Raw genomic sequence first — 25,640 nt, forward strand, 5'->3', positions numbered from 1 at the left:
GCCCGTTTAAAACACGTTTAGTTATCGTATTGTGCATAGTTGTGTTTACATTTCTTAAGAAGATATTTATTTGTGTGTTCATTTAAGCCCTGGGAAAAACGATAATATATAGCTATGCAGCAAATATTCTGCATTGCTAATCGTTTCTGTTTTAAACAGAAAGAAAAAAAAACTCATAAGGATTGATAGATACTGACAAGAATTTCTTTTTTAAGCGCCTAAGGTTTCAATCAGTTAAAGTTTGCAAAAGTAAATTAATGTGGTGAACATTTGTCTTAACACACGCACGCACGCACGCACGCACGCACGCACGCACGCACGCACACACATCAATATATTTCTTTGACCGTCATATGGAAGGAGGCAGACATCAACGTCACTGGGCCTGCATTCATGTTGATCTTGTCCTTATCTTAGAAATACCCCAGTTATTCCATTTAGCCTATTGGTCAGCTAAATATACAAAACACTTAGTTTCTAATCACCAACTGAAGTTCAATCTTAGTTGTTTATTAAATATGGCCCCAGAACGTCACATGACAAGGGCACCTTCAGGATCAACAGCTCGGCCCTGCTCTCTCATGGACCCGTACTCTCTATCATCCTCAGTTTTAGTTTGAGACTCGGTCTAATAGGATATAAATACACGAATTCAGAATTAAAGTGTTGTGTGGTTTTATTTACCAAATGGTTAATCAGTCATATAATATTACCAAATGAGATCATGGGGTATTCTTCATCTATACATGTTTTGAAGCTAATGACTTGTGATTTCAAAAACTTGCTTAACATACTGTAAAAACTTGATTACTTTTTTTCCTTTTTTACCACGTTGTTTGTGCCAATATCGAATACATCCCGGTAAACTTCAACCAATTTTATTTTTCTTATAAGAAACCTTTTTTTCATTTGGTCTAATGTGTAGTACACATGCGGTATTTTTATCCAATATGTATGGTGTTGGGGTCGTAAAGCTTAATAAATCAGTGTAATTTCGCATGCAAATAGACCAATTCACCGACGACGACGTCAACAGGCTATCACAATTCCTTTGGAAACAACGCTTTGGAAAACAAGACCAGTCAGGCATTGGCGTTCGCCCACGACGCTTTTGTTCACCCTAGTGTCAGTGATATTAAGTAAAGTATATGTAAAATATGATACATATATATACTGGGTAAAACATATTTCATGTGGATATCAACAGAATATTACCAGTTTAATTTGTGTATATTTTCTTTTGGAATGAAAATTTGCGTCATTGATAAAATGGCAACGGGATACCCATTATTCCCCTAAACATTTTTTGTGTATAGCAATTGTAAAGGGATTTCTTAGTATGGAATCTGTGATAACAATTATACAATGTACAAATGTTAATATTAACGACAGAACATGTACCAAAAGTAGTTCGCGCTAATGGCATAACGATAGCAAGAGCGCCTCAAAGGGAACACTCACGCTGATCTTAACAAATAAATAATAAATTCCAAAATATAAGTGTTTCATTATTTATATGCAATGTAATACAACCTTAAATGATCACATGCACAGAACATAACTTATTAATAATTATTACTAGTATATATATGGGAAATGTTTTGATATTGTTACGCTAAATCGATCGAAGTTATATGATGAACTATAATGGGAAAGTAAAAATGCCTGGGCACCACATCTTATTTTATAATGATTAAACGGGTTTTATGGGAAAAGATGGAAAAAAGTTATGACTATTCTAATCAAACATTTTTTAGTTCTAAAGATTGCAAAAATAGTCATTTAACGTGGGATTTCATTCGAAAAAAGAACACAAATACAAACCGCAATAAATTCATTATTCATGTTGCATATCAACAAGCTATACCACTTCGAATGATACTTACATTATATGGCGTCACAAGGCGTCACCATTTAAAATTACTCCCAATGGTGGCCAATGGCTCGATATAGATGACAATCTATTTTGCGTCAGATGCGGATACCCTAATAACAATCTTCCCTGTACTTTTCAATCAAGGGTTCCACAGAAATGAAAGAAGGGAGGTAAAAACTGTCATCATTCCCTTTACAAAAACTATGATAGCTTCTCGTATCCACACCATGGTCGTCCACTTTCAACCCGTAAGTCCTGGACAGCAAAATCCCAAGCACCGACTGATCAAATCTGTGACAGTCAAAATAAACGTTGCCGTGTTTCCCACAGTCTATATAATCACGGGCAGAATAATCAGGTAGCATACACCCTAGTGTCAATGCGCAAGATACCCAAGGCTTCATGAAATATTGCACAGTAGTTGGATTTGAGTATAACATCACAAAGCCGCCCTGAAACTCGTTTCTGTCTCTGAAAGTGCACGGATTTTCTCCAAGAAACTGGAATGTCTTTGTGTGGGTGCGCATGGCGATAGGACCGGTGTTTTTTGTGACAACGACACCCAGTCGTTTCGCATTCTCAAAGAAAGGACGGAGGTCTTTATCAGTGAAACGTACAGACGTGTCCATCCAAATAGAAAATGGATGCTCCCTTGCAACTTCCTGAAAATGTAAACATAATGTGTTCCATTGTTTTGAGGTCAGGTCAAATAACAACAAGCTTTGTCATGAATTATCGTCGTCATTAATAATGCATAATTGTACAGTTGAGCGTTCAGTGGAATGGTTGAGATAGTAACACATCAGAATGCCTGGATAAAACTTCATATGAATTGGTATGTAAAAGGTAAACGATTTAAAGGCATGATAACGATTCACTTCGGCAACTGTGGAAAGCTATAGGAGAAGAATGTTTACAAACGGCCTCTTTCAGTGCTAACACGCAATGTTAGCCCTTATACCCTTGCACTTAACTTTTATTCTTGTTGAATTTAAACATTGTATGGCTGTTTTCAATCTAAAAAAAGGATCCTACATATTTTTATTGGACATGAAATGTTTCGCCTCTATCAGTAAAATGCACGTTAATTAAATGTCCACTTGAATTCATTTTCGAAATTAAATTACCAATTTTGTAACAACGTACATTTTACTGATGTCAGTGTCATTGTACATACGTCAATGTCAAATAAAATAAATCGTAAGCTGCTCGCAACAATTTTTACAGCTTTCATATAAGTGTTATATTAACTTGTAGCTATTTTTATTACCTGCAGAACTATTGGCTTCCACGTGTACCCGAAGATGATTTCGACGTGGTCGGGATAAAGGTCAAAGTTGAATTCCCTTATCTCGCACTTGCAAAATGTCAATAACTGAAATTGAAAATGGTTAAAATAAGGGCTAATTTAACAATGAATGGACATACACCGAACCTATCATTAACAGGAACGCCGCAATGCGACGTAATCCGATTTGCATGTCTTTAGCGGAAACTTATTTTTAATCCTTATTGAGCGAAAAACGTGTTTTTTAAGTATTGACATATTTAGCGGGTATCGAATCCAGAAAACAATTATAAACATCTCAGAGATGCAACTTGGAGTCCTTAAAACAATAACGATGCTTTACTTCAAAATTATTTTGTTAATTTTCTTTGGATACACGCGACAAACCTTTTAATTATTGAACTCAAACGGGCTTGAACTGAATTTTAAGAAAATGAACGGTTCTCGTATATATAAAACGGTGGGAACTTCTCCAATCTGAAGTTTGGCCTGTTTGCATTCAGATATATATGGAAATTAATTAGTAGTGTATAACCTTTATCACCACTGACCTTTTGTTTGACTCCCGTTGAAAGCCCTAGCCCATAAACAATCACTTTAACATCAGGGTACTGAGGGCGAACCACGTCATCGATATTTTTGAAAAGAAACTTGGATTCCAAGTAGTGATTGGACGAGAATGCAGTCACGAGCGCCGGGCTTACGATGTCATCACCAGTGACAGGACCAGAAGATAAACCCGGGGTTGTGGTTGGGAATAGCTCTGAAATAAATGATACATATAAACTCTGATTAGATATATGCATGGAATTGGCACCAACTATCTCATGAACTGTTGAAGATATAATAATGTTAATTACGAAAAAGGTTTGTAAGAAAACAGATGTAAATTAATAATATATTTTGAAACTATAATATGGACTCATGGGTAAACGAACTTATAATTACAAAATACATTTATATTTTTAAATATCAGTTGTTAAAACGAATGTATGGATTCCAAGGTTTTCCTTTTTTCTCTGGGATAAATCTTACACTTATTAAAATCATTAGCCCTGTAGCACTAACGCGTATTCCATTTATAACATTAGTTCTATTACTTTTAGTAATTTCCATGCTATTTCCTGAAACATTTGTAATCTATTTCAAATAATAACGGTTACAGTTTTTGCTCGACGACGACATACGTTGAAAACACCAATGCTTATGCAATACATACATTTTTTCTTCGAAGAACGCAATCACCAATATTATTCAACAAGTTACATCGCTATATACCTGCTGTGTAACGATCGACACCAGGAAATCGGTACGACTCAATCTTCCGGAAGTTGTCAGCGTCTGCCTGCCGGAAGGTTGCGTTACACGGTCGACCGTCATCCAGGGGAATCTTTACCAGAAGGTTATCTGAGGGAGAAAGTCAAGTCATGTACAGAACTTGTATGTGACTCGTCTTGTGCAATCATATAATTAGAGAGGATTGCAAAACGCTACTTGTACAAATCGCTATTAGTCATTAACATGTATACGTGGTATCAACATTTGAGTGCGATGTTATCCAGTAGTGTGTACAACTTTACAGCAGTAGTTGATATCCAATGCAAATGTGACCAACGCTATGCTCATGCAACGTAAACGGTAATGCTCACGAGGAAAGCCTTTTTTCGAGGGTCGGTCAGCCTACTCGCTGAAGTAAAACACAACTTTTAAAATTAAAGGAAAGTTTTGCAGGTTCAGATAGCTACACATACAAGTCATTGCTGAATTGCAAAGTAGTCTCGTCTTCTACTCGTACAATGCAATTAGACATTTGGGATACGCAAAGTAATATTAATGTTTTTGAAAGGTCAAACTAGTTACACCATGTCTTTTATTACGGTCACATATTGTCATAAGTTTATTTTTTTATATACCTAAACGACATTGGCTATTATGATTAAAAGCTTACCTTTACCATCAATACCGGATTCCGGCGATCGTTTAACTGAAATACAATAAATTTCAAACTAAATACAACGTGTATACCTTCCAATATTCTGACAATAAACAACTTAAGAAGCGAAGGTTGGATTTGACTAACAAAAATAAACCATCCTTTATTATGGCAATGAAACAACTAAAAATTGAAAGCAAGACGAGGCTTTAACGAATATACATTTCCATTTTTATGGCAACTAAACAATTATAGATTACAAGGCAAGATAAGAATTGAAAGACTATCATTTTCAATAAAGTATGTCTTTGCATACACGAGGAAATATATCGTGCATAAATACGAATAAAGTATCTTAAAGGGTCTGTACTCTGTATGACGAAATAGCGAAAAAAAGTTAATTGTCGAAAACCGACTTGAACTTGGTATCGATGTGTACAATGCATTGAAACTTACTAACTGAATTACCACATAGTTTACACTTAATTTATTTTTCGCATTTTCGTTTTTTTCCCATTAAAAAGATTAGTAGCTATGTCTACCTAGTAGAATTCGTTCCTTATGCGTGATTGGCTAGTCGATGTTATCACGTGATATTACCAAGTTATATAGCCTGTATTAAGGACACCGACCAGCCTGTATTAAATACACGGATCACATGGCAATTTCTATAAAAACATAAACAAATAGAAAGAGGTCCAGGTTACTGGAAATTTAACAATGCATATTTAGATAATGAAAATTTTGTAAATGCAATGTCTAATGCCTTAAAACTTAGTTTATCATTAAATGAAAACATAACCATACAAACAAAATGGAAACTGATGAAAATTTAAATCAAAGATAATCCATTGAACTTGCAAAAAATAAGTCGAAAGATGTCCGAGATAAAATAACAGCATTGGAAAAAAACTAAACTATCAAGTAATCAATGGTATAAATAATGAGGAAAATAATAAAATACAAATGGATTTAGAAGAATTATATTTAAACAAACTAGAGGCGCTCAAATAAGATCCCGCATTTAGTTTCTAGAAGAAGATGAGAAAAACACAAGTTACTTTATGTCCCTTGAAAAAATCAACACACATGAGGAAAAATTTGACAAAATTAAATGTGAATGGCCATTTATTTTCAGAAAAAAGTGATATTCTGAATGAAGTAGTTAAGTTTTATAGCAAATTATTTAAATCGGATAAATTAGATGAAAACGGTATTAAAAATATATTAACGATACTCCTTTAGAAAATATGCTAACGAAAAAGAGGCGCAAATATGTGAAGGTTTTTTCACTAATGAGGAATGCGAAAATGCTTAATTGTCAATGAAAATTAATAAAAGCCCCGGATCCAATGGTTTATCAGTTGAATTTTACAGAAAGTTTTGGAAATTAATAGGCCCTTTTTTGTGATATGTTCTAAATGAGGGATTTGTCAAAAAAGAGCTTAGCTACACACACAAATCACGAATATTGTCATTATTATATAAAAAGGGGGACCCTTCAAATATAGAAAATTGGAGACCAACACTTTTAAATGTAGATTACAAAATTGCAGCAAAGGTTTTATCACTAAAGCTTCAGGGAGTTATATCCAAAATTATTAGTCCAGACCAACAAGGGTATATCAAAAATCGTTTTATAGGGTACAACCTTCGTCAAATACAAGATATTATAGATTATGCGGATGAGCTGTAATCTGAAAGCGCGGTCATATTTCTTGATTTAAGAAAGGCATATGGTACGATTGAATGGCATTTTTTTATTACATACACTAATACATTTTGGATTCCACGATGACTTTATCACATGGATCCAAACATTGTACAAAAATTGTTTACATATTTTCAATAATGGATGGAAATCGAATCCAGTATTCCCTGAAAGAGGTATACGCCAGGGATGTCAACTTTCTTCATTACTTTTCATTCTAGCTGCAGAAATTATGGCCCTAAGAATTAGATCTAGTTGCATTTCAAAAGGAATTTAGGTCACAATAGACAGTATAACAGTTCCACTCAAGATATCTCAATTAGCAGATGACACGACTCTTTTTGAAAACTCTGTACATGATACTGAAAATGCGTTACAAATAATTGAAGACTACTGCAATTTTTCCGGACTAAGGTTAAATAAAACTAAAACGGAAGGTATGTGGATAGGAAAAGCAAGGAGTATTCTATTAAAACTAGTAATACCAATTGGTCAAATAAACCAATAAATGCACTTGGGATTTATTTTGGTGTCAACCCGAGAGAGTGCGCATCTTTAAATTGAGATTCTAAAGTAGAAAAATGCAAAGAGATAGTACAAAGTTGGTCAAAAAGAAAATTAACGTTTTATGGAAAAATACAAATTATAAAAACGCTACTTATTCCAAAATTCACGTATGCCTTTCATGCATTGGTCAAGTGATAAAACTATTAAACAAAATCATATTTAGCTTTTTGTGGGATAACAAAAATAAAACAAATAAAACGAAGGACCCTTATTGCTGAAAAAATGAAAGGTTGTTTAAATATGATAGATTAAGACTCTTACATTCACTCAATAAAAATAAAATGGGCGAAATCTTTAAATTCAGAAGAAAAATGAATGAATTTAGATAGTCCTAAAAACATTGCAACCAGTCACTTATCTGCCTTTTATAGAGATTTAATTACTCTTTAGATAAGGCTAAAAATGTTAAACCCGAATCTCCTAAGAGTTTTTATGACATCATGAACCAAGTTATTTGAGGCAACAAATGTATTAAATTTCATAACAAATCACTATTTTTTTTGAAAAGGATTAATTCTGACATATGTTATGTAAATGATATATTAAATGAAGACGGTGAAATTTGTGGTGCAAAAATATATCATAAATTACGCTTTAGGCAAAATTGGATATCAGAAACAATTATTTTAAAACATGTTTTCCCCAAAAATATGTTACGAATAACCTCTAGCGAAATAAAAAAAAAATGTGTCAATAAATAAAAATATTACTATCAATTATAAATCACCTATACATCTGACAAACAAGGATATATATTCATATTTGATTAAAGACAAGGTTATCAAACCTGATGTCAATCGCTTTTGGAAAGATTACTTTGATAAACAAATAGCTTGAATTTCATTTTATAAAACTATTTATGCCATACCAGACAACAGAATAATACAATTCAAATATAAAGTTTAAAACAACATTTTTCCGTGCAACGTTATAAAGCATTAGTGGGGTATGATTAACCCACCAAACAGCAATATTTGCAACACATTCGAGACATATGAACATGTTTTCATATATTGTTTAGCAGTCAACTCTGTTTGGCAGATCATTTCAAATGCCATTTTCAAAATACGGGGTAAACAAGAATATAAGAAAGATTGAATATTTTGTACTTGGATATACTATTACTAATCGTGAACATTTTTATTTAAACCTAATATTTGCCACTCTAGGTTGTAGTATATATAAATCATATTTCATCAGCGATAGTAGACGAGAACATGTCGATATTATGTATATCTTTAAAAATGATTTTTTTCATTCTATTCTCATACTATAAAAAGCATAAAGTCAAATCTTATCTTATCTAAATCTTATGATTTAGTGAATTTCATGTATTATAACATTGTTGTTTTTTAGTGTATGTGTTGAATAATATTTGAAAAAGAAAAAAAAGGTATATAGCTTAAATATTCAAACTGGTTAGGGTAAGCCTTCGTAGCACAGTGGATACAACACTGGACTGCAATTTTGGCGAAACCGGCTCAAACCCGGTCTCCGTCTCGATTTATTTTATATTTTGGTATTTTTTTGACAATTATGATATCAAAGAGTAAAACATTTTATTAAATATTTGCCCTGAGCTTTGTTACCGAAAAGAAACTTTTTTGGTGCCATTCTGGTGTACAGTCCCTTTAAATCAAAACAAAGTACAGAAATAAGACATTGTTTTCCATGGCCGCACTACACTTTTCCAGCACTCTATCAGGCATGGTGAATCATATTGGACAATTCTACCATTCAACTACATGTACTTGTTATCTGACATACTTATTAGCTATATAGTTGTGCATTTACATGTAACTGTTAAACCTTCGTGCAGATTTCATATCACAGCTGTTGTATATGAATGTTGTTGGTTCATTTTAAGTGTTTCAATGCTATGTTATGTTAATAACACATTTTTATCATCCCTGACCACGTCGATGTTGTCAGCTATGCATGTTTTTATGAATCAGTTTACAACATATATTTATAGTTTACTTACCAAGGTATACAGTAACAGATAGAACGAGAAGAATTAATCCATATTTGGCGACATTTTTAGCCACAAATCTTCGGTCCACCGTCAACATCTTAAATTGACTTCCTGGATAATGCAAAAATCCCTCAATCCACTTTTGAAGAAACCCCAAGCACGTTCAACACACCCACCATTTCTATTTTATTCAACCAGAACAGTCAACTTGATTTCATATCCGCTATGACACAGAAAATACCCAATCAATATCCAGCACTTGTGTGATCAATTATTTAAAACAATCTTCATGTTTAAAGCGTACTGGAGTGGAAATAGAATTAGTCGTGATCCAGTCATTGTGGTATTTAATTCAATCTCATACAATTAATTCACTATTTGTGGGCAGTTATTCAGCTGTTCTTCTTCCTTTGCCCTCACTCTATAATGTATGCATTCTGACTTGACCCATGTTTAGCTGTTAGGTTTATACTACAATAGCTAACGTTAAAACTACAGTGGGAATAATCCTCTTTAATCCTTTAAACTCGTTTAGGGAAAGTTGTACAACTTGGTATTAGTGGTTTAAAACGGACATATACCACTGCCCTATAATGTTGACCGATAATGAAATCTTGTATAGCATAGCGGAGATTATATTTGCTGCTAAACATTGAAACCAATATTTGTGTTTGCTTAATAAATTTGCAATGGAACGATAGAGGAATCAACACATTGGATTTTACCACTAGTTGTTTAACATTTTCAGTGTTTACAGTTTATTGGCGAATATGCAATTTTGCCTTTAGGATTTTCAAACTATTTAATTATGACCAAAGCTCATTAGTATGCTGGTCAAACAATTACGTTATGACAAAAGACATTTTATATCCAAAAATCAAGATTTATTTACAAGAATCGAGAAGGCCATGTAGACAACAATCGATAGAGGATCTATTTAAATTTTGTAACAGAACGATATTAAAAGTTACGGGGCTAATAGGTGACCCGAAATTGGAATTGCGGGATAAAGGAAAATTATTTCGGGTGAGAGCGAACCAACTGACCCTGTAACGTATATATCACGTTGAAGACCGGTAACATTTGAAACTTATTCATCGGAAAAGGAAAAATAACGATGCGATATAATTTAGTAATCTAATATGAAAACAATATTGTCAAAACTGGTTTGTTCTTTGTTAAATAAGGGACAAAACTCGACTCTTATTAAAGTAAATGTAATGGATCGTTATCTGTTTGCACATTGTCAATTATAACATAATAACAAAATTACATGCGTAAATCTTGAATGCGTTTCGGGTAATCAGGTATGGCATATCAAAGAATGCCTTGACATTATTTAAAGTTGCTGCTGTTGCTACCCATACTGCTACCACTGTTGTTGTTGTTGTTGTTGTTGCTGTTGTACAATATATTTCATGTGTACATCTTAAATGGGTATTACGTAATGACACATCACCTTACTGCTACAACTGCTGTTGCTGTTGCTGCTGCTGCTGCTACTGCTACTACTACTGCTACTACTACTACTTCTACTACTACTACTACTACTACTACTACTACTACTACTACTACTACTGCTACTGCTACTGCTACTGCTACTACTACTACTACTACTACTACTACTACTACTACTACTACTAAAACTACTACTACTACTACTACTACTACTACTACTACTACTACTACTACTACTACTACCCTTACTACCACTATAACTACTATTTCTACTACTACTACTACTACTTCTACTACTACTTCTACTACTACTACTACTACTACTACTACTACCTACTACTACTACTACTACTACTACTACTACTACTACTACTACTACTACTTCTACTACTTCTACTACTACTACTACTACTACTACTACTACTACTACTACTACTACTACTACTACTACTACTACTACTACTACTACTACTACTACTACTACTTCTACTACTGCTACTACTGCTACAACTGCTACTACTACTACTACTACTACTACTACTACTACTACTACTACTACTACTACTACTACTACTACTACTACTACTACTACTACTACTACTACTTCTACTACTACTACTACTACTAACTACTACTACTACTACTACTACTACTACTACTACTACTACTACTACTACTACTTCTACTACTACAACTAACTACTACTACTACCACTACTAATACTACTTATACTATGCTGCTGCCTTTGTTGATGCTGCTGCTGCTGCTGCTGCTGCTGATGATGATGATGATGATGATGTCATTATTGTTAAATTCACAGTCATTTAACTTAGGTTTCAAACCTCTCTGACATTCATACATGAATGTGTTCTTGGGACTTCCATTGAAACTACAATCAAACTAATTTTATATGACATTATCTTAAGAAGTGGTTATACAAACATTGAAAATACTTTAAGAAAGGTCTCTGGATGTCCTTCGCCTTAGACATATCGTAAACCATTTATTTACAGCCATAGTAACTTCTTTTGTATATAAAAAACATGTTTTTTATTGTTCAGTAGCTGTGGACAATGTAAACATACATATTCTCTTAAAGTTCTTTTGTGCACAAGTATGTTTCTGGATAATATTTTCACAGTCTGCATTCTTTGGAGTGTGCACTTTATGTTTAGGTAACCAACCATTCTAAGGATAAATGCACTCAGTTTTGAGTTTAAGTGAAATTTGAGCTGATTTATCTCTCTTCGTATAGCTTTATTATGTTTCTAGTTTTCTACTGCCAACGTCATGTTTTTATACCGCCAGTGTCGTTGGGCATGCTATGTCTCTTATGCAAGTGCCACGTGTGCATTTTCTAAGGTCTTTAGCAGCTGGCTCAAAGGATAGTTATACCATATCAGACGACGGGCTGCTTTCCACTTTTAAAGGGCTTGTGGAAAAATACTTTGTGTTGAAAAAAATGTCCCTGAACTTGTGGATCCAATGGTGCATTTTGAGCGTATATTACAACTTTTTACTCCTATATTGAAATAAAAAGTAAAAGTAACACGATGCGCAACCCCCGTCTGGATCCGCTTGTTTCCAATTAGTATGTTTAACAAAAAACAACAATTATATTTGATCATTATTACTGCTTATGCGCCTTTAAGAACGAGCATGCGCAAAAAAGGACATCGAATTACTTCCTTACTGTTCTTTTGATAATCAACAGACATCAAGGCAAGTACAATTTGTATTCCTTTATTGTGTGTATTTAATCAGTTAACGTCACACCAAACTAGCTTACATTTAAAACGTTGATAAGAAAATTATGTTAAAAACTTTACTTAAGTAAATCTGAATAAGAACTCGGCCATTACAGTCATGTACTTAATTTATTAGGCTCTTCCACAATACGATGTGGGTGGGGAACGCCAAAGATTAAACTATTTGAAAAGTTAATGTTAAACTAAGTTATGAGGATGAAACCTTTTCAGGAATAGACCTTACACCCTTTGCAACATGTTTTTGGGTAATAAGAAGTTGTGCAAATTATACGAAAGAGGATCTTTAACAGATTTTGGATAAATAATTCATATACATTTTTCGGAAAAGCCTGTCGACAATATAAATATTTTTGTTATCAAAATGATCAAGACAACCCAATCAACAATGTCATGTGAGCTTTTTGTTGATTTATTTTTTATTTTCAAACTAGAAAGATGTTCAGGAAAATAATGCAAAATGGTTAATTAAATTCATTGCCTGGTTTCAAAAATGGAAATATCTTTCTTAAAATACCTACAATTACCACAAAGCCGCAAGACATTGTTAATCGAGTAGTCTTGACTATTTTGACACAAAAACATAGTAATTTTCTGTAAAAAGAGATTTGTTTAAGTTGTTAAATCTTTTTGAATGAAAACCTAATAAAATCTTATTCCATAATAGTTGCACATTTCCTTAATACACTTACAGGATACACATGTTGCAACGAATGAATGTATTATGCTTGCTAAATTTTCAATCCCAACACTAAAAAATCTGATTTATTTAAACATACATGTTAATGTCCTTCAAACTAACTTCTGCACTGTGGAAGGCCTTTAAAAGTAACATAATGTAAGATCTTTTATTTGGCTGTTTTATTTGGCTGATCTTAGCTCAGGATTTACTGATTTATTAGTATCTCGTTAGGCGTTGAATCTTATTTGTATTTATAGATGGAAGTTTCTGGGAGAAGGCGTGGCCCTGACCTTGCCATGTGTTCCGCTGATGCCACGGTCTACTGTCAGCCGTGTGGAGAGGGCGGGAAACGCGCTGTGGCTCATGGGTTCTGTCAGACCTGCGAGGAATACATGTGTGGTCCTTGTATTGAGGCCCATAAGAGGTTCAAGCTGTCCAGGAACCACAAAATGTTATCCAAAGATAAGATGCCGACATTCTACCCGTCCACCAAGCAGTCTGACATTGGCGAAACTGAATACTGTAAATCTCATTCGAAGGAGATGATCAAGTTTTTTTGCCCGAACCACGGCGACCTTGGCTGTGGTGACTGTGTAGTCATCGCTCATCGCACGTGTAAAGTCGACTACATCGCTGATGTCTCTAAAGGTTTCGTCAATGAGAACGAATTCAAAAGGTTGGAACCATCTATTAAACGAGCTGAAGATATTCTATATCAGAACATAAGTAACGCCGAGAAACTTCTGTACGAGGTAGTAAACCAGTCTAAGTATGAGATTGACAGACTGAGAAAATTCCGGGAAGAAATCAACACTTACCTGGACCGCCGCGAGAAGGAACTGCTCGACAACCTCAAGGAAGTGAAGACCAAGGATGAAAACGACTTGACTGCACTAAAGACTGATTGTAAATCGGTGATGACGGCACTTGAGGCCATGAGGAATGAAATGTCTTCAATTGACGTCTCGGTAAACCAGCGTTACTTGGCGGCAAGGCGGGCCCAGAATGAGCTACGGGGACTTCATGTCGAGATGGGGAAGATGGCTGGTAGGATGAAGGCCCGGAAGTACCGGTTTGTTAAGGACGCGGACACGGAGCGGCTGCTGGGAACGAAAAAAGGCTTTGGAACACTGGACGTGGCGGGAGAGTTTCGGAGGGAAAGTACTAGTATGTTTATTTATCATTTTATCCTAAAATAGTTTGTTGAGTGATCATTTCAAAGTTGTTTGCTCGAGAATTGGGTAAACCGGCTTGGTTTCAAGTACACTGTTAATAAACTCAAGCGGGTCTCGGAGCGAACGGCGAAGCCCGTATGTGTCTTCCCATTCGGTAAAAGTCGGCTATCATTTAAGCCATAGTTATTGCCCAAACTATACATGGGTGTATGGTTTCTAGAAATGTACTTGGTTTCAGTAATACAAGGCTTTAAATATGTTAAACAGAGGAATTAGCTCGTTCTAAGAAGAGAGGCACAGCAAGTTAAGTGCTGCATTTATATGCCTAACATTTGTCCCGGAGGGTGGGGATGCAACTATATCTATTTTGGCAAATCGTCCTCAAAACTAATTGGAAGTTGCTAGTGAATTCGTCAGGGTCGATCTGCGCAAAATAAGGGAACAGCAAATTTGTTATATCCTCCATTGTCATTAATGAGTAATTTATTCGAACAACGTCGATTATCTTTGACCCACTATCTCCAAAATTATCTATCGACCGAATGACACACACTTAATCTTCCTTGGGACCTATTTCATAGACCGACTGACCCACACTTAATATTTTTTGGGCCCATTTCATAGACCGACTGACCCACACGTAATCTTCATTGAAGCCCATTTCATAGACCCACTGACCCACACGTAATCTTCATTGAAGCCCATTTCATAGACCAACTCACCCACACGTAATCTTCCTTCGACCCATTTCATAGACCGACTGTCCCACACGTAATCTTCCTTCGTTCTTGGATCTGAGTTATACAAACTAATTTGAAAGTCATTTTAATTACTAAAGACCAATCTACGCACATAAGTAGCAAATAAAGAAAGATTTGGCACAAATATTGCATTTATATGATAAGACTTAACCCGGCGAAAAATATATTCATAAAATTCCAAATACCCATGTGGTAAATTTTTCTTCGTGGGCAACTTTGCCCCCGTGGTTACTTTATGTAATATACACGCAATGATTTAAAACTGGGGCCATTTTGATTTTTCAGTGATTTACAGTTAGTAGTTTACAATTAAAACAAAATAATGAAGAAAATAGTTATTTATAAATATGTAGTTTATACCATCAGACTTATGGTTTGAATACCCTCGGCAGACCAAAGTGAATATTTGTTAGCCATTTAAGCCAATTAAACGGCTCAGAATTTCAAATTCAACGGGCTTTCAAGCTCCGCCTCCTCAATATTTATGTAAGCGCTACCGTTTTTAAAAAGAGTACCTTTCCTGTCAGGTTTTGTTTCTGCCCTTGGTTTATCGTACTGTACAGAATATATTTGTGTGTGTATGTTCATTTAAGCCCTCGAAATCAAAATATTAAAGGATAATTAACGTGTTTTGTTTTGTTTAAATACTACTATTATTTTGCGAATGCTTCCCCCTCATTTGTAATTTCAAACACATGATAATATATTGCCAAACATTTTTCTGCACATTTAACTGCAGTCAAGTCGAGCATTTTACATCAAACTTACTTCAAACTAACGCAAGGTAAAGTCTATAGTCTTGTCAAAACATTTCAATTAAAAATTACAATTTTTTGCCGTTGTTTTCAAGAATTTCTTTTAATCAAAATGGGTACAGTTTACTCTAACATAATTCAACAGGCCCAATATTGGTTTTGTAGGGTTCATTGACAGCTAGTCGTTTCTTATTGTATAGCTCTTCGTTACGTTTGAAGAAGACAATATTCGTGATGATTTTTAGATCCTGATCAGAATATCATCTATTAGTGCTTAAAGTATCCATACAATCAGAGTCTGCAAAAGTCAATTATTCAAGTGAACATTGGTCCAAGCAGAAACTCCTAACATAACATGGATTTATAACTTATGTTTATTACCGGATGTCCGTGTTGATTGTTATCCTGAAACATACTAAGTGCTTGAGTCATTTTAAATACAAGTTTATACCGTTGACCTATTTATTCTAAAAATATCAAAGTGAACAATGATATACAAGTTGTTCATTATTATTTTCAGTTCCAGTTTCTGGCCACTCTACCGTGACATGGAAGAAGGAAGTTGACATCCCGGTCAGAGAGGCACAGGACAAGGACACCTGCTGGATCACCGGCTCCGTCCTGCTTTCTTCTGGTCACCTTCTTCTGGCTGACTGCAAGAACAACAGTGCCAAACTGGTAGACGTCACCAACCGTATCGTCACGTCCCGCATCCAGCTGCCAAGCGGCCCCTGGGACGTATGTACGCTTCCTGATGACCAGGCCGCCATTACTCTCCCGAACACTTCCATGATTCAGCTGCTGTCAACAATGGGAGGACAGTTGTCGTGTGAAAAGGTAATTATTGTATCATACGGGTGTCGCGGCATTGCATCTTACAACGATAGATTATACGTTTCATACGTAACAAACCCGCGTATTGAAGTGATGACATTGGATGGTCATAGTATAAGTACATTTAAAACAGATGATGGAAAACAACTTTTCAAAATGCCATTTTTCCTGACTGCGTCAGCTTCAACACCACCGACCCTGTACGTGTCTGACCACACTGAACACACCGTTATCCAGCTGTCCCTGGATGGGAAGGTCCAACAGAAGTACCGAGACAAGCTCAAATATCCAAAGTCCATGGTGGAGATAGGGCCTGGCCAGGTGCTCGTGTGTGGGCAGGTCAGCGGCAACGTTATGCTGCTTACGGAGCGGGACGACAAGATGACCGAAATTCTGGGACAGAAGGACGGACTGACCCATCCATACTCCATTTCTTTTTGTCTTTACACTCGTTCCATATTTATCGGGATGTTAAAAAATGACTCACTGAAGGTATTTAATGCAAACTGACAGTGTTTCTCTCTCAGTCGTGATTTCCCTTCCCTGGCAGAAATGTCCATGTATTCAATAATGATTGAGCAACTTAATACTGAATGCAATAATATTTTATTTTCAACATTCCTCAAAAAGTATTTTTGTAAACGTTTTTTATGAAATTAAATATCCATTAATAATTATGTCAATGTAAAATTTGAATGACTAAGTATATAGTGAAAGAAAAGGTATGTGATAAGCCAGAAAAGCTATTGGAAATTAATGACAAGTACATTATATCTAATAAATGTTAACCGTATTTTGCAGTTTTGTTTTGCATTTGAAAAAGAATTGCAAATTAGAGTCACTGTTATAATACTATCCATCAAGTCATGAATAAGGTGTTTTGGGTGTTTATTATTTTTGTTTCACTTGTTCAATAAATATGCCTACGATTTGACAACATATACATTACCATTATATTATAATAAATATACTATATACAATTTTACATTTGTTCAGGTTTAAAAGTTAAAGTAAGGCATTTCATATGTCTGTACAAATAAGGAAATGGATGAAAGAGGTTTAATTCCTTATTTAGATTAAATACTATTTATATATTTATTTCTATGTGTTAAACCTGACATCGCCCGAAACATGACTAAATTTACATTAACACTTGCGGATCCAGTGGGGGCGCACCCGGCGCGTGCTCAATACAATTGTACAAAAGTTTTTATTTCAATATATGACATAATAAGTAATATAATACGTCCAATATGCACCATTTTGGGCTAAACATTGTAAAATTTCTTGGGGGAGTATCCCCAACGCCCTGCCAACAATTTAAACAAAATGAATTTCAGTTCTGAAGGAGGGGCGCAAGTCAAGAGGTTACGCCCCTTATTAATATGCCCCCTCTAATATTAAATCCCCTGGTTAATATAAACTACCATGCATGTTTTACAGAAAGCCAGGCATCATTAAAGAATAAAACTTGCTTCTGGTAAAGCTTCATTTTAATGTTACAAAACATTGAAATATTTTTCACCAACATTTTTGTGGGATGTAGACAAAGAAGTTAAAGAAACAAATTAATAAAAATGCTATGTTTTGTTTCATTACCTCCGTTTAATATATCATATCATAATAGTAACGTTTTTATATAAGATACATGCAAAAATAATATAATGGTTAATCAATATAAATTAAACAGAGAAAAGATTTCAATGGTCATGCCTAAACTGCACTAACCCATCATGACAGTGTACTGGAACATCGGCTTTTAAACTCTCAAGGCCAAGGAATCAACAAATCGCTCGAATGGCCCGAATCAAAGTTTAAACTTTACGTAACTGCGGTCTTAGCACGTATTCATTCTCTTCTCAAAACCTGCCTGTTCTTAACAGCGTTAAGCTATATAGCATTCTAGAACGTTTGATATATAAAAGGGCCAAGTTGCCACTACTCATATAGGACAGTGAAAAATTCATAGTGCCTTATTTTTACACTTTAGTCATTCAAAGCGTAATAAACCGGAACATGGATCAAGTAAACCGTAACAAAATAAAACAAAATCGCAAATTTGTCAATCAAGGACAACCATTTTATAACGTTGTACAAGTTTCTGCTAAGATTGGACCCGTTTTGAGATGATAGGACATGCATACCTTTTACCTTGCTGTAGGCAAATATTTCAAAGACTGCCCGCCCGCGTTTTCCACGGAGAGAAAAATGTACTAGTACTGGCGTCGACTCGAAATATTTTACGAGTGTCGAAAGGATATATTTTTATCAAAACAACTATTATAAGGCTATTGTAAAGCTTGTCAACGTTTCTCCCCAATAACAACCGACCTGTATTTTTAAATTGATACCAGGTGAGCCAATGAGTTTATTTTATTCCGTTTCTGTGAATGGAGCGGACCCAAAGTGCGACCCGGTTGTTAAATATTGAACCGTCCCTGCTTTGGCCTACTCCATATTCGATTACAATGGACCGATTATTCAGTTTTTTTTATTGTGAAAGTTAATTATGAAATAAATGTCATCGTTGTTAACTGTTTAAATCTAGTTTTGCTTTGGAAGTATAATGAACAGACTTGGCATCTGCTGTATATCTTACAAAATTTAAGACAGCTGTTCTTGTTTATATTCAATAATGTGATCACATCATCTTATAATTTTCGTTTAAAAGTTAACAACGATGTAGTTATAATAACGTTAACTTTAACACAAATAAACTGAACGAAAAGTTGAATTAAAATAAGAGACACAGTATTAGCTTCTCTACAAAGAGGTTAGAGTTTTAAAAAGTAATTTCTTCGTGAATAAGTTATCTAAGGGAGCGGAGCGCGCAGCGAATTGTTTTTTAACCAACTTAGAGATTGCATCAGCAGTGAATTGAAAACCTATAAAATCTTATTCCATAATAGTTGCACATTCCTTAATACACTTACAGGATACACATGTTGCAACGAATGAATGTATTATGCTTGCTAAATTTTCAATCCCAACACTAAAAATCTGATTTATTTAAACATACATGTTAATGTCCTTCAAACTAACTTCTGCACTGTGGGAAGGCCTTTAAAAGTAACATAATGTAAGATCTTTTATTGGCTGTTTTATTTGGCTGATCTTAGCTCAGGATTTACTGATTTATTAGTATCTCGTTAGGCGTTGAATCTTATTGTATTTATAGATGGAAGTTTCTGGGAGAAGGCGTGGCCCTGACCTTGCCATGTGTTCCGCTGATGCCACGGTCTACTGTCAGCCGTGTGGAGAGGGCGGGAAACGCGCTGTGGCTCATGGGTTCTGTCAGACCTGCGAGGAATACATGTGTGGCCTTGTATTGAGGCCCATAAGAGGTTCAAGCTGTCCAGGAACCACAAAATGTTATCCAAAGATAAGATGCCGACATTCTACCCGTCCACCAAGCAGTCTGACTGGCGAAAACTGAATACTGTAAATCTCATTCGAAGGAGATGATCAAGTTTTTTTGCCCGAACCACGGCGACCTTGGCTGTGGTGACTGTGTAGTCATCGCTCATCGCACGTGTAAAGTCGACTACATCGCTGATGTCTCTAAAGGTTTCGTCAATGAGAACGAATTCAAAAGGTTGGAAACCATCTATTAAACGAGCTGAAGATATTCTATATCAGAACATAAGTAACGCCGAGAAATCTGTACGAGGTAGTAAACCAGTCTAAGTATGAGATTGACAGACTGAGAAAATTCCGGGAAGAAATCAACATTACCTGACCGCCGCGAGAAGGAACTGCTCGACAACCTCAAGGAAGTGAAGACAAGGATGGAAAACGACTTGACTGCACTAAAGAATGATTGTAAATCGGTGATGACGGCACTTGAGGCCATGAGGAATGAAATGTCTTCAATTGACGTCTCGTAAACCAGCGTTACTTGGCGGCAAGGCGGGCCAGAATGAGCTACGGGGACTTCATGTCGAGATGGGGAAGATGGCTGGTAGGATGAAGGCCCGGAAGTACCGGTTTGTTAAGGACGCGGACACGGAGCGGCTGCTGGGAACGAAAAAAGGCTTTGGAACACTGGACGTGGCGGGAGATTTCGGAGGGAAAGTACTAGTATGTTTATTTATCATTTTATCCTAAAATAGTTTGTTGAGTGATCATTTCAAAGTTGTTTGCTCGAGAATTGGGTAAACCGGCTGGTTTCAAGTACACTGTTAATAAACTCAAGCGGGTCTCGGAGCGAACGGCGAAGCCCGTATGTGTCTTCCCATTCGGTAAAAGTCGGCTATCATTTAAGCCATAGTTATTGCCCAAACTATACATGGGTGTATGGTTTCTAGAAATGTACTTGGTTTCAGTAATACAAGGCTTTAAATATGTTAAACAGAGGAATTAGCTCGTTCTAAGAAGAGAGGCACAGCAAGTTAAGTGCTGCATTTATATGCCTAACATATTGTCCCGGAGGGTGGGGATGCAACTATATCATTTTGGCAAATCGTCCTCAAAACTAATTGGAAGTTGCTAGTGAATTCGTCAGGGTCGATCTGCGCCAAAATAAGGGAACAGCAAATTTGTTATATCCTCCATTGTCATTAATGAGTAATTATTCGAACAACGTCGATTATCTTTGACCCACTATCTCCAAAATTATCTATCGGACCGAATGACACACACTTAATCTTCCTTGGGACCTATTTCATAGACCGACTGACCCACACTTAATATTTTTGTGGCCCATTTCATAGACGACTGACCCACACGTAATCTTCATTGAAGCCCATTTCATAGACCCACTGACCCACACGTAATCTTCATTGAAGCCCATTTCATAGACCAACTCACCCACACGTAATTTCCTTCGACCCATTTCATAGACCGACTGTCCCACACGTAATCTTCCTTCGTTCTTGGATCTGAGTTATACAAACTAATTTGAAAGTCATTTAATTACTAAAGACCAATCTACGCACATAAGTAGCAAATAAAGAAAGATTTGGCACAAATATTGCATTTATATGATAAGACTTAACCCGGCGAAAAATATATTCATAAAATTCCAAATACCCATGTGGTAAATTTTTCTTCGTGGGCAACTTTGCCCCCGTGTTACTTTATGTAATATACACGCAATGATTTAAAACTGGGGCCATTTTGATTTTTCAGTGATTTACAGTTAGTAGTTACAATTAAAACAAAATAATGAAGAAAATAGTTATTATAAATATGTAGTTTATACCATCAGACTTATGGTTTGAATACCCTCGGCAGACCAAAGTGAATATTTGTTAGCCATTTAAGCCATATTAAACGGCTCAGAATTTCAAATTCAACGGGCTTTAAGACTCCGCCTCCTCAATATTTATGTAAGCGCTACCGTTTTTAAAAAGAGTACCTTTCCTGTCAGGTTTGTTTCTGCCCTTGGTTTATCGTACTGTACAGAATATATTTGTGTGTGTATGTTCATTTAAGCCCTCGAAATCAAAATATTAAAGGAAATTAACGTGTTTTGTTTTGTTTAATAATACTATTATTTGCGAATGCTTCCCCCTCATTTTAATTTCAAAACACATGATAATATATTGCCAAACATTTTTCTGCACATTAACGCAGTCAAGTCGAGCATTCTTTACATCAAACTTACTTCAAACATAACGCAAGGTAAAGTCATAGTCTTGTCAAAACATTTCAATTAAAAATTACAATTTTTTGCCGTTGTTTTCAAGAATTTCTTTTAATCAAAATGGGTACAGTTTACTCTAACATAATTCAACAGGCCCCAATATTGGTTTGTAGGGTTCATTGACAGCTAGTCGTTTCTTATTGTATAGCTCTTCGTTACGTTTGAAGAAGACAATATTCGTGATGATTTTTTAGATCCTGATCAGAATATCATCTATAGTGCTTAAAGTATCCATACAATCAGAGTCTGCAAAAGTCAATTATTCAAGTGAACATTGGTCCAAGCAGAAACTCTAACATAATACGGATTATATAACTTATGTTTATTACCGGATGTCCGTGTTGATTGTTATCCTGAAACATACTAAGTGCTGAGTCATTTTAAATACAAGTTTATACCGTTGACCTATTTATTCTAAAAATATCAAAGTGAACAATGATATACAAGTTGTTCATTATTATTTTCAGTTCCAGTTTCTGGCCACTCTACCGTGACATGGAAGAAGGAGTTGACATCCCGGTCAGAGAGGCACAGGACAAGGACACCTGCTGGATCACCGGCTCCGTCCTGCTTTCTTCTGGTCACCTTCTTCTGGCTGACTGCAAGAACAACAGTGCCAAACTGGTAGACGTCACCAACGTATCGTCACGTCCCGCATCCAGCTGCCAAGCGGCCCCTGGGACGTATGTACGCTTCAGATGACCAGGCCGCCATTACTCTCCCGAACACTTCCATGATTCAGCTGCTGTCAACAATGGGAGGACAGTTGTCGTGTGAAAAGGTAATTAGTATCATACGGGTGTCGCGGCATGCATCTTACAACGATAGATTATACGTTTCATACGTAACAAACCCGCGTATTGAAGTGATGACATTGGATGGTCATAGTATAAGTACATTTAAAACAGATGATGGAAAACAACTTTTCAAAATGCCATTTTTCCTGACTGCGTCAGCCCTTCAACACCACCGACCCTGTACGTGTCTGACCACACTGAACAACACCGTTATCCAGCTGTCCCTGGATGGGAAGGTCCAACAGAAGTACCGAGACAAGCTCAAATATCCAAAGTCCATGGTGGAGATAGGGCCTGGCCAGGTGCTCGTGTGTGGGCAGGTCGCGGCAACGTTATGCTGCCTACGGAGCGGGACGACAAGATGACCGCAAATTGTTGTTGCTGTTGTACAATATATTTCATGTGTACATCTTAAATGGGTATTACGTAATGACACATCACCTTACTGCTACAACTGCTGTTGCTGTTGCTGCTGCTGCTGCTACTGCTACTACTACTGCTACTACTACTACTTCTACTACTACTACTACTACTACTACTACTACTACTACTACTACTACTGCTACTGCTACTGCTACTGCTACTACTACTACTACTACTAATACTACTACTACTACTACTACTACTACTACTACTACTACTACTACTACTACTACTACTACTACTACTACTACCCTTACTACCACTATAACTACTATTTCTACTACTACTACTACTACTTCTACTACTACTTCTACTACTACTACTACTACTACTACTACTACCTACTACTACTACTACTACTACTACTACTACTACTACTACTACTACTACTTCTACTACTTCTACTACTACTACTACTACTACTACTACTACTACTACTACTACTACTACTACTACTACTACTGCTACTACTACTACTACTACTACTACTACTACTACTACTACTACTACTACTACTACTACTTCTACTACTGCTACTACTGCTACAACTGCTACTACTACTACTACTACTACTACTACTACTACTACTACTACTACTACTACTACTACTACTACTACTACTACTACTACTACTACTACTACTTCTACTACTACTACTACTACTACTACTACTACTACTACTACTACTACTACTACTACTACTACTTCTACTACTACAACTACTACTACTACTACTACCACTACTAATACTACTTATACTATGCTGCTGCCTTTGTTGATGCTGCTGCTGCTGCTGCTGCTGCTGATGATGATGATGATGATGATGTCATTATTGTTAAATTCACAGTCATTTAACTTAGGTTTCAAACCTCTCTGACATTCATACATGAATGTGTTCTTGGGACTTCCATTGAAACTACAATCAAACTAATTTTATATGACATTATCTTAAGAAGTGGTTATACAAACATTGAAAATACTTTAAGAAAGGTCTCTGGATGTCCTTCGCCTTAGACATATCGTAAACCATTTATTTACAGCCATAGTAACTTCTTTTGTATATAAAAAACATGTTTTTTATTGTTCAGTAGCTGTGGACAATGTAAACATACATATTCTCTTAAAGTTCTTTTGTGCACAAGTATGTTTCTGGATAATATTTTCACAGTCTGCATTCTTTGGAGTGTGCACTTTATGTTTAGGTAACCAACCATTCTAAGGATAAATGCACTCAGTTTTGAGTTTAAGTGAAATTTGAGCTGATTTATCTCTCTTCGTATAGCTTTATTATGTTTCTAGTTTTCTACTGCCAACGTCATGTTTTTATACCGCCAGTGTCGTTGGGCATGCTATGTCTCTTATGCAAGTGCCACGTGTGCATTTTCTAAGGTCTTTAGCAGCTGGCTCAAAGGATAGTTATACCATATCAGACGACGGGCTGCTTTCCACTTTTAAAGGGCTTGTGGAAAAATACTTTGTGTTGAAAAAAATGTCCCTGAACTTGTGGATCCAATGGTGCATTTTGAGCGTATATTACAACTTTTTACTCCTATATTGAAATAAAAAGTAAAAGTAACACGATGCGCAACCCCCGTCTGGATCCGCTTGTTTCCAATTAGTATGTTTAACAAAAAACAACAATTATATTTGATCATTATTACTGCTTATGCGCCTTTAAGAACGAGCATGCGCAAAAAAGGACATCGAATTACTTCCTTACTGTTCTTTTGATAATCAACAGACATCAAGGCAAGTACAATTTGTATTCCTTTATTGTGTGTATTTAATCAGTTAACGTCACACCAAACTAGCTTACATTTAAAACGTTGATAAGAAAATTATGTTAAAAACTTTACTTAAGTAAATCTGAATAAGAACTCGGCCATTACAGTCATGTACTTAATTTATTAGGCTCTTCCACAATACGATGTGGGTGGGGAACGCCAAAGATTAAACTATTTGAAAAGTTAATGTTAAACTAAGTTATGAGGA

General features: G+C 35.7%; 2 protein-coding genes across 3 annotated transcripts; one reads left to right on the plus strand and one right to left on the minus strand.

The window, feature by feature from the left end:
- Positions 1-679: 679 nt before the first annotated feature.
- LOC128243184 (uncharacterized) lies at positions 680-9,923 on the minus strand. Of its 2 annotated transcripts, none has more exons than XM_052960785.1 (6): positions 9,360-9,923; positions 5,119-5,148; positions 4,443-4,571; positions 3,716-3,927; positions 3,147-3,251; positions 680-2,538 (listed from the first exon to the last, which is right to left on the minus strand). In XM_052960785.1, exons 1-6 carry the CDS (start codon positions 9,445-9,447, stop codon positions 1,987-1,989), a joined length of 1,116 nt encoding a protein of 371 aa, XP_052816745.1. In that variant the 5' UTR covers positions 9,448-9,923; the 3' UTR covers positions 680-1,986. The 2 variants fall into 2 exon arrangements, with proteins under 2 accessions (XP_052816745.1, XP_052816744.1); XM_052960784.1 differs by having other exon boundaries at positions 5,113-5,148.
- A 2,850-nt stretch (positions 9,924-12,773) lies between these two features.
- On the plus strand, positions 12,774-17,687 carry LOC128243185 (uncharacterized). Its single transcript, XM_052960786.1, has 3 exons — positions 12,774-12,822; positions 13,514-14,423; positions 16,468-17,687. The coding sequence occupies exons 2-3, from the start codon at positions 13,514-13,516 to the stop codon at positions 17,289-17,291; spliced, it is 1,734 nt and encodes a 577-aa protein (XP_052816746.1). The 5' UTR covers positions 12,774-12,822; the 3' UTR covers positions 17,292-17,687.
- The last annotated feature ends 7,953 nt before the right edge of the window (positions 17,688-25,640 follow it).

This window comes from Mya arenaria, chromosome 8, assembly GCF_026914265.1.
Source record: "Mya arenaria isolate MELC-2E11 chromosome 8, ASM2691426v1".
Taxonomy (NCBI): domain Eukaryota; kingdom Metazoa; phylum Mollusca; class Bivalvia; order Myida; family Myidae; genus Mya; species Mya arenaria.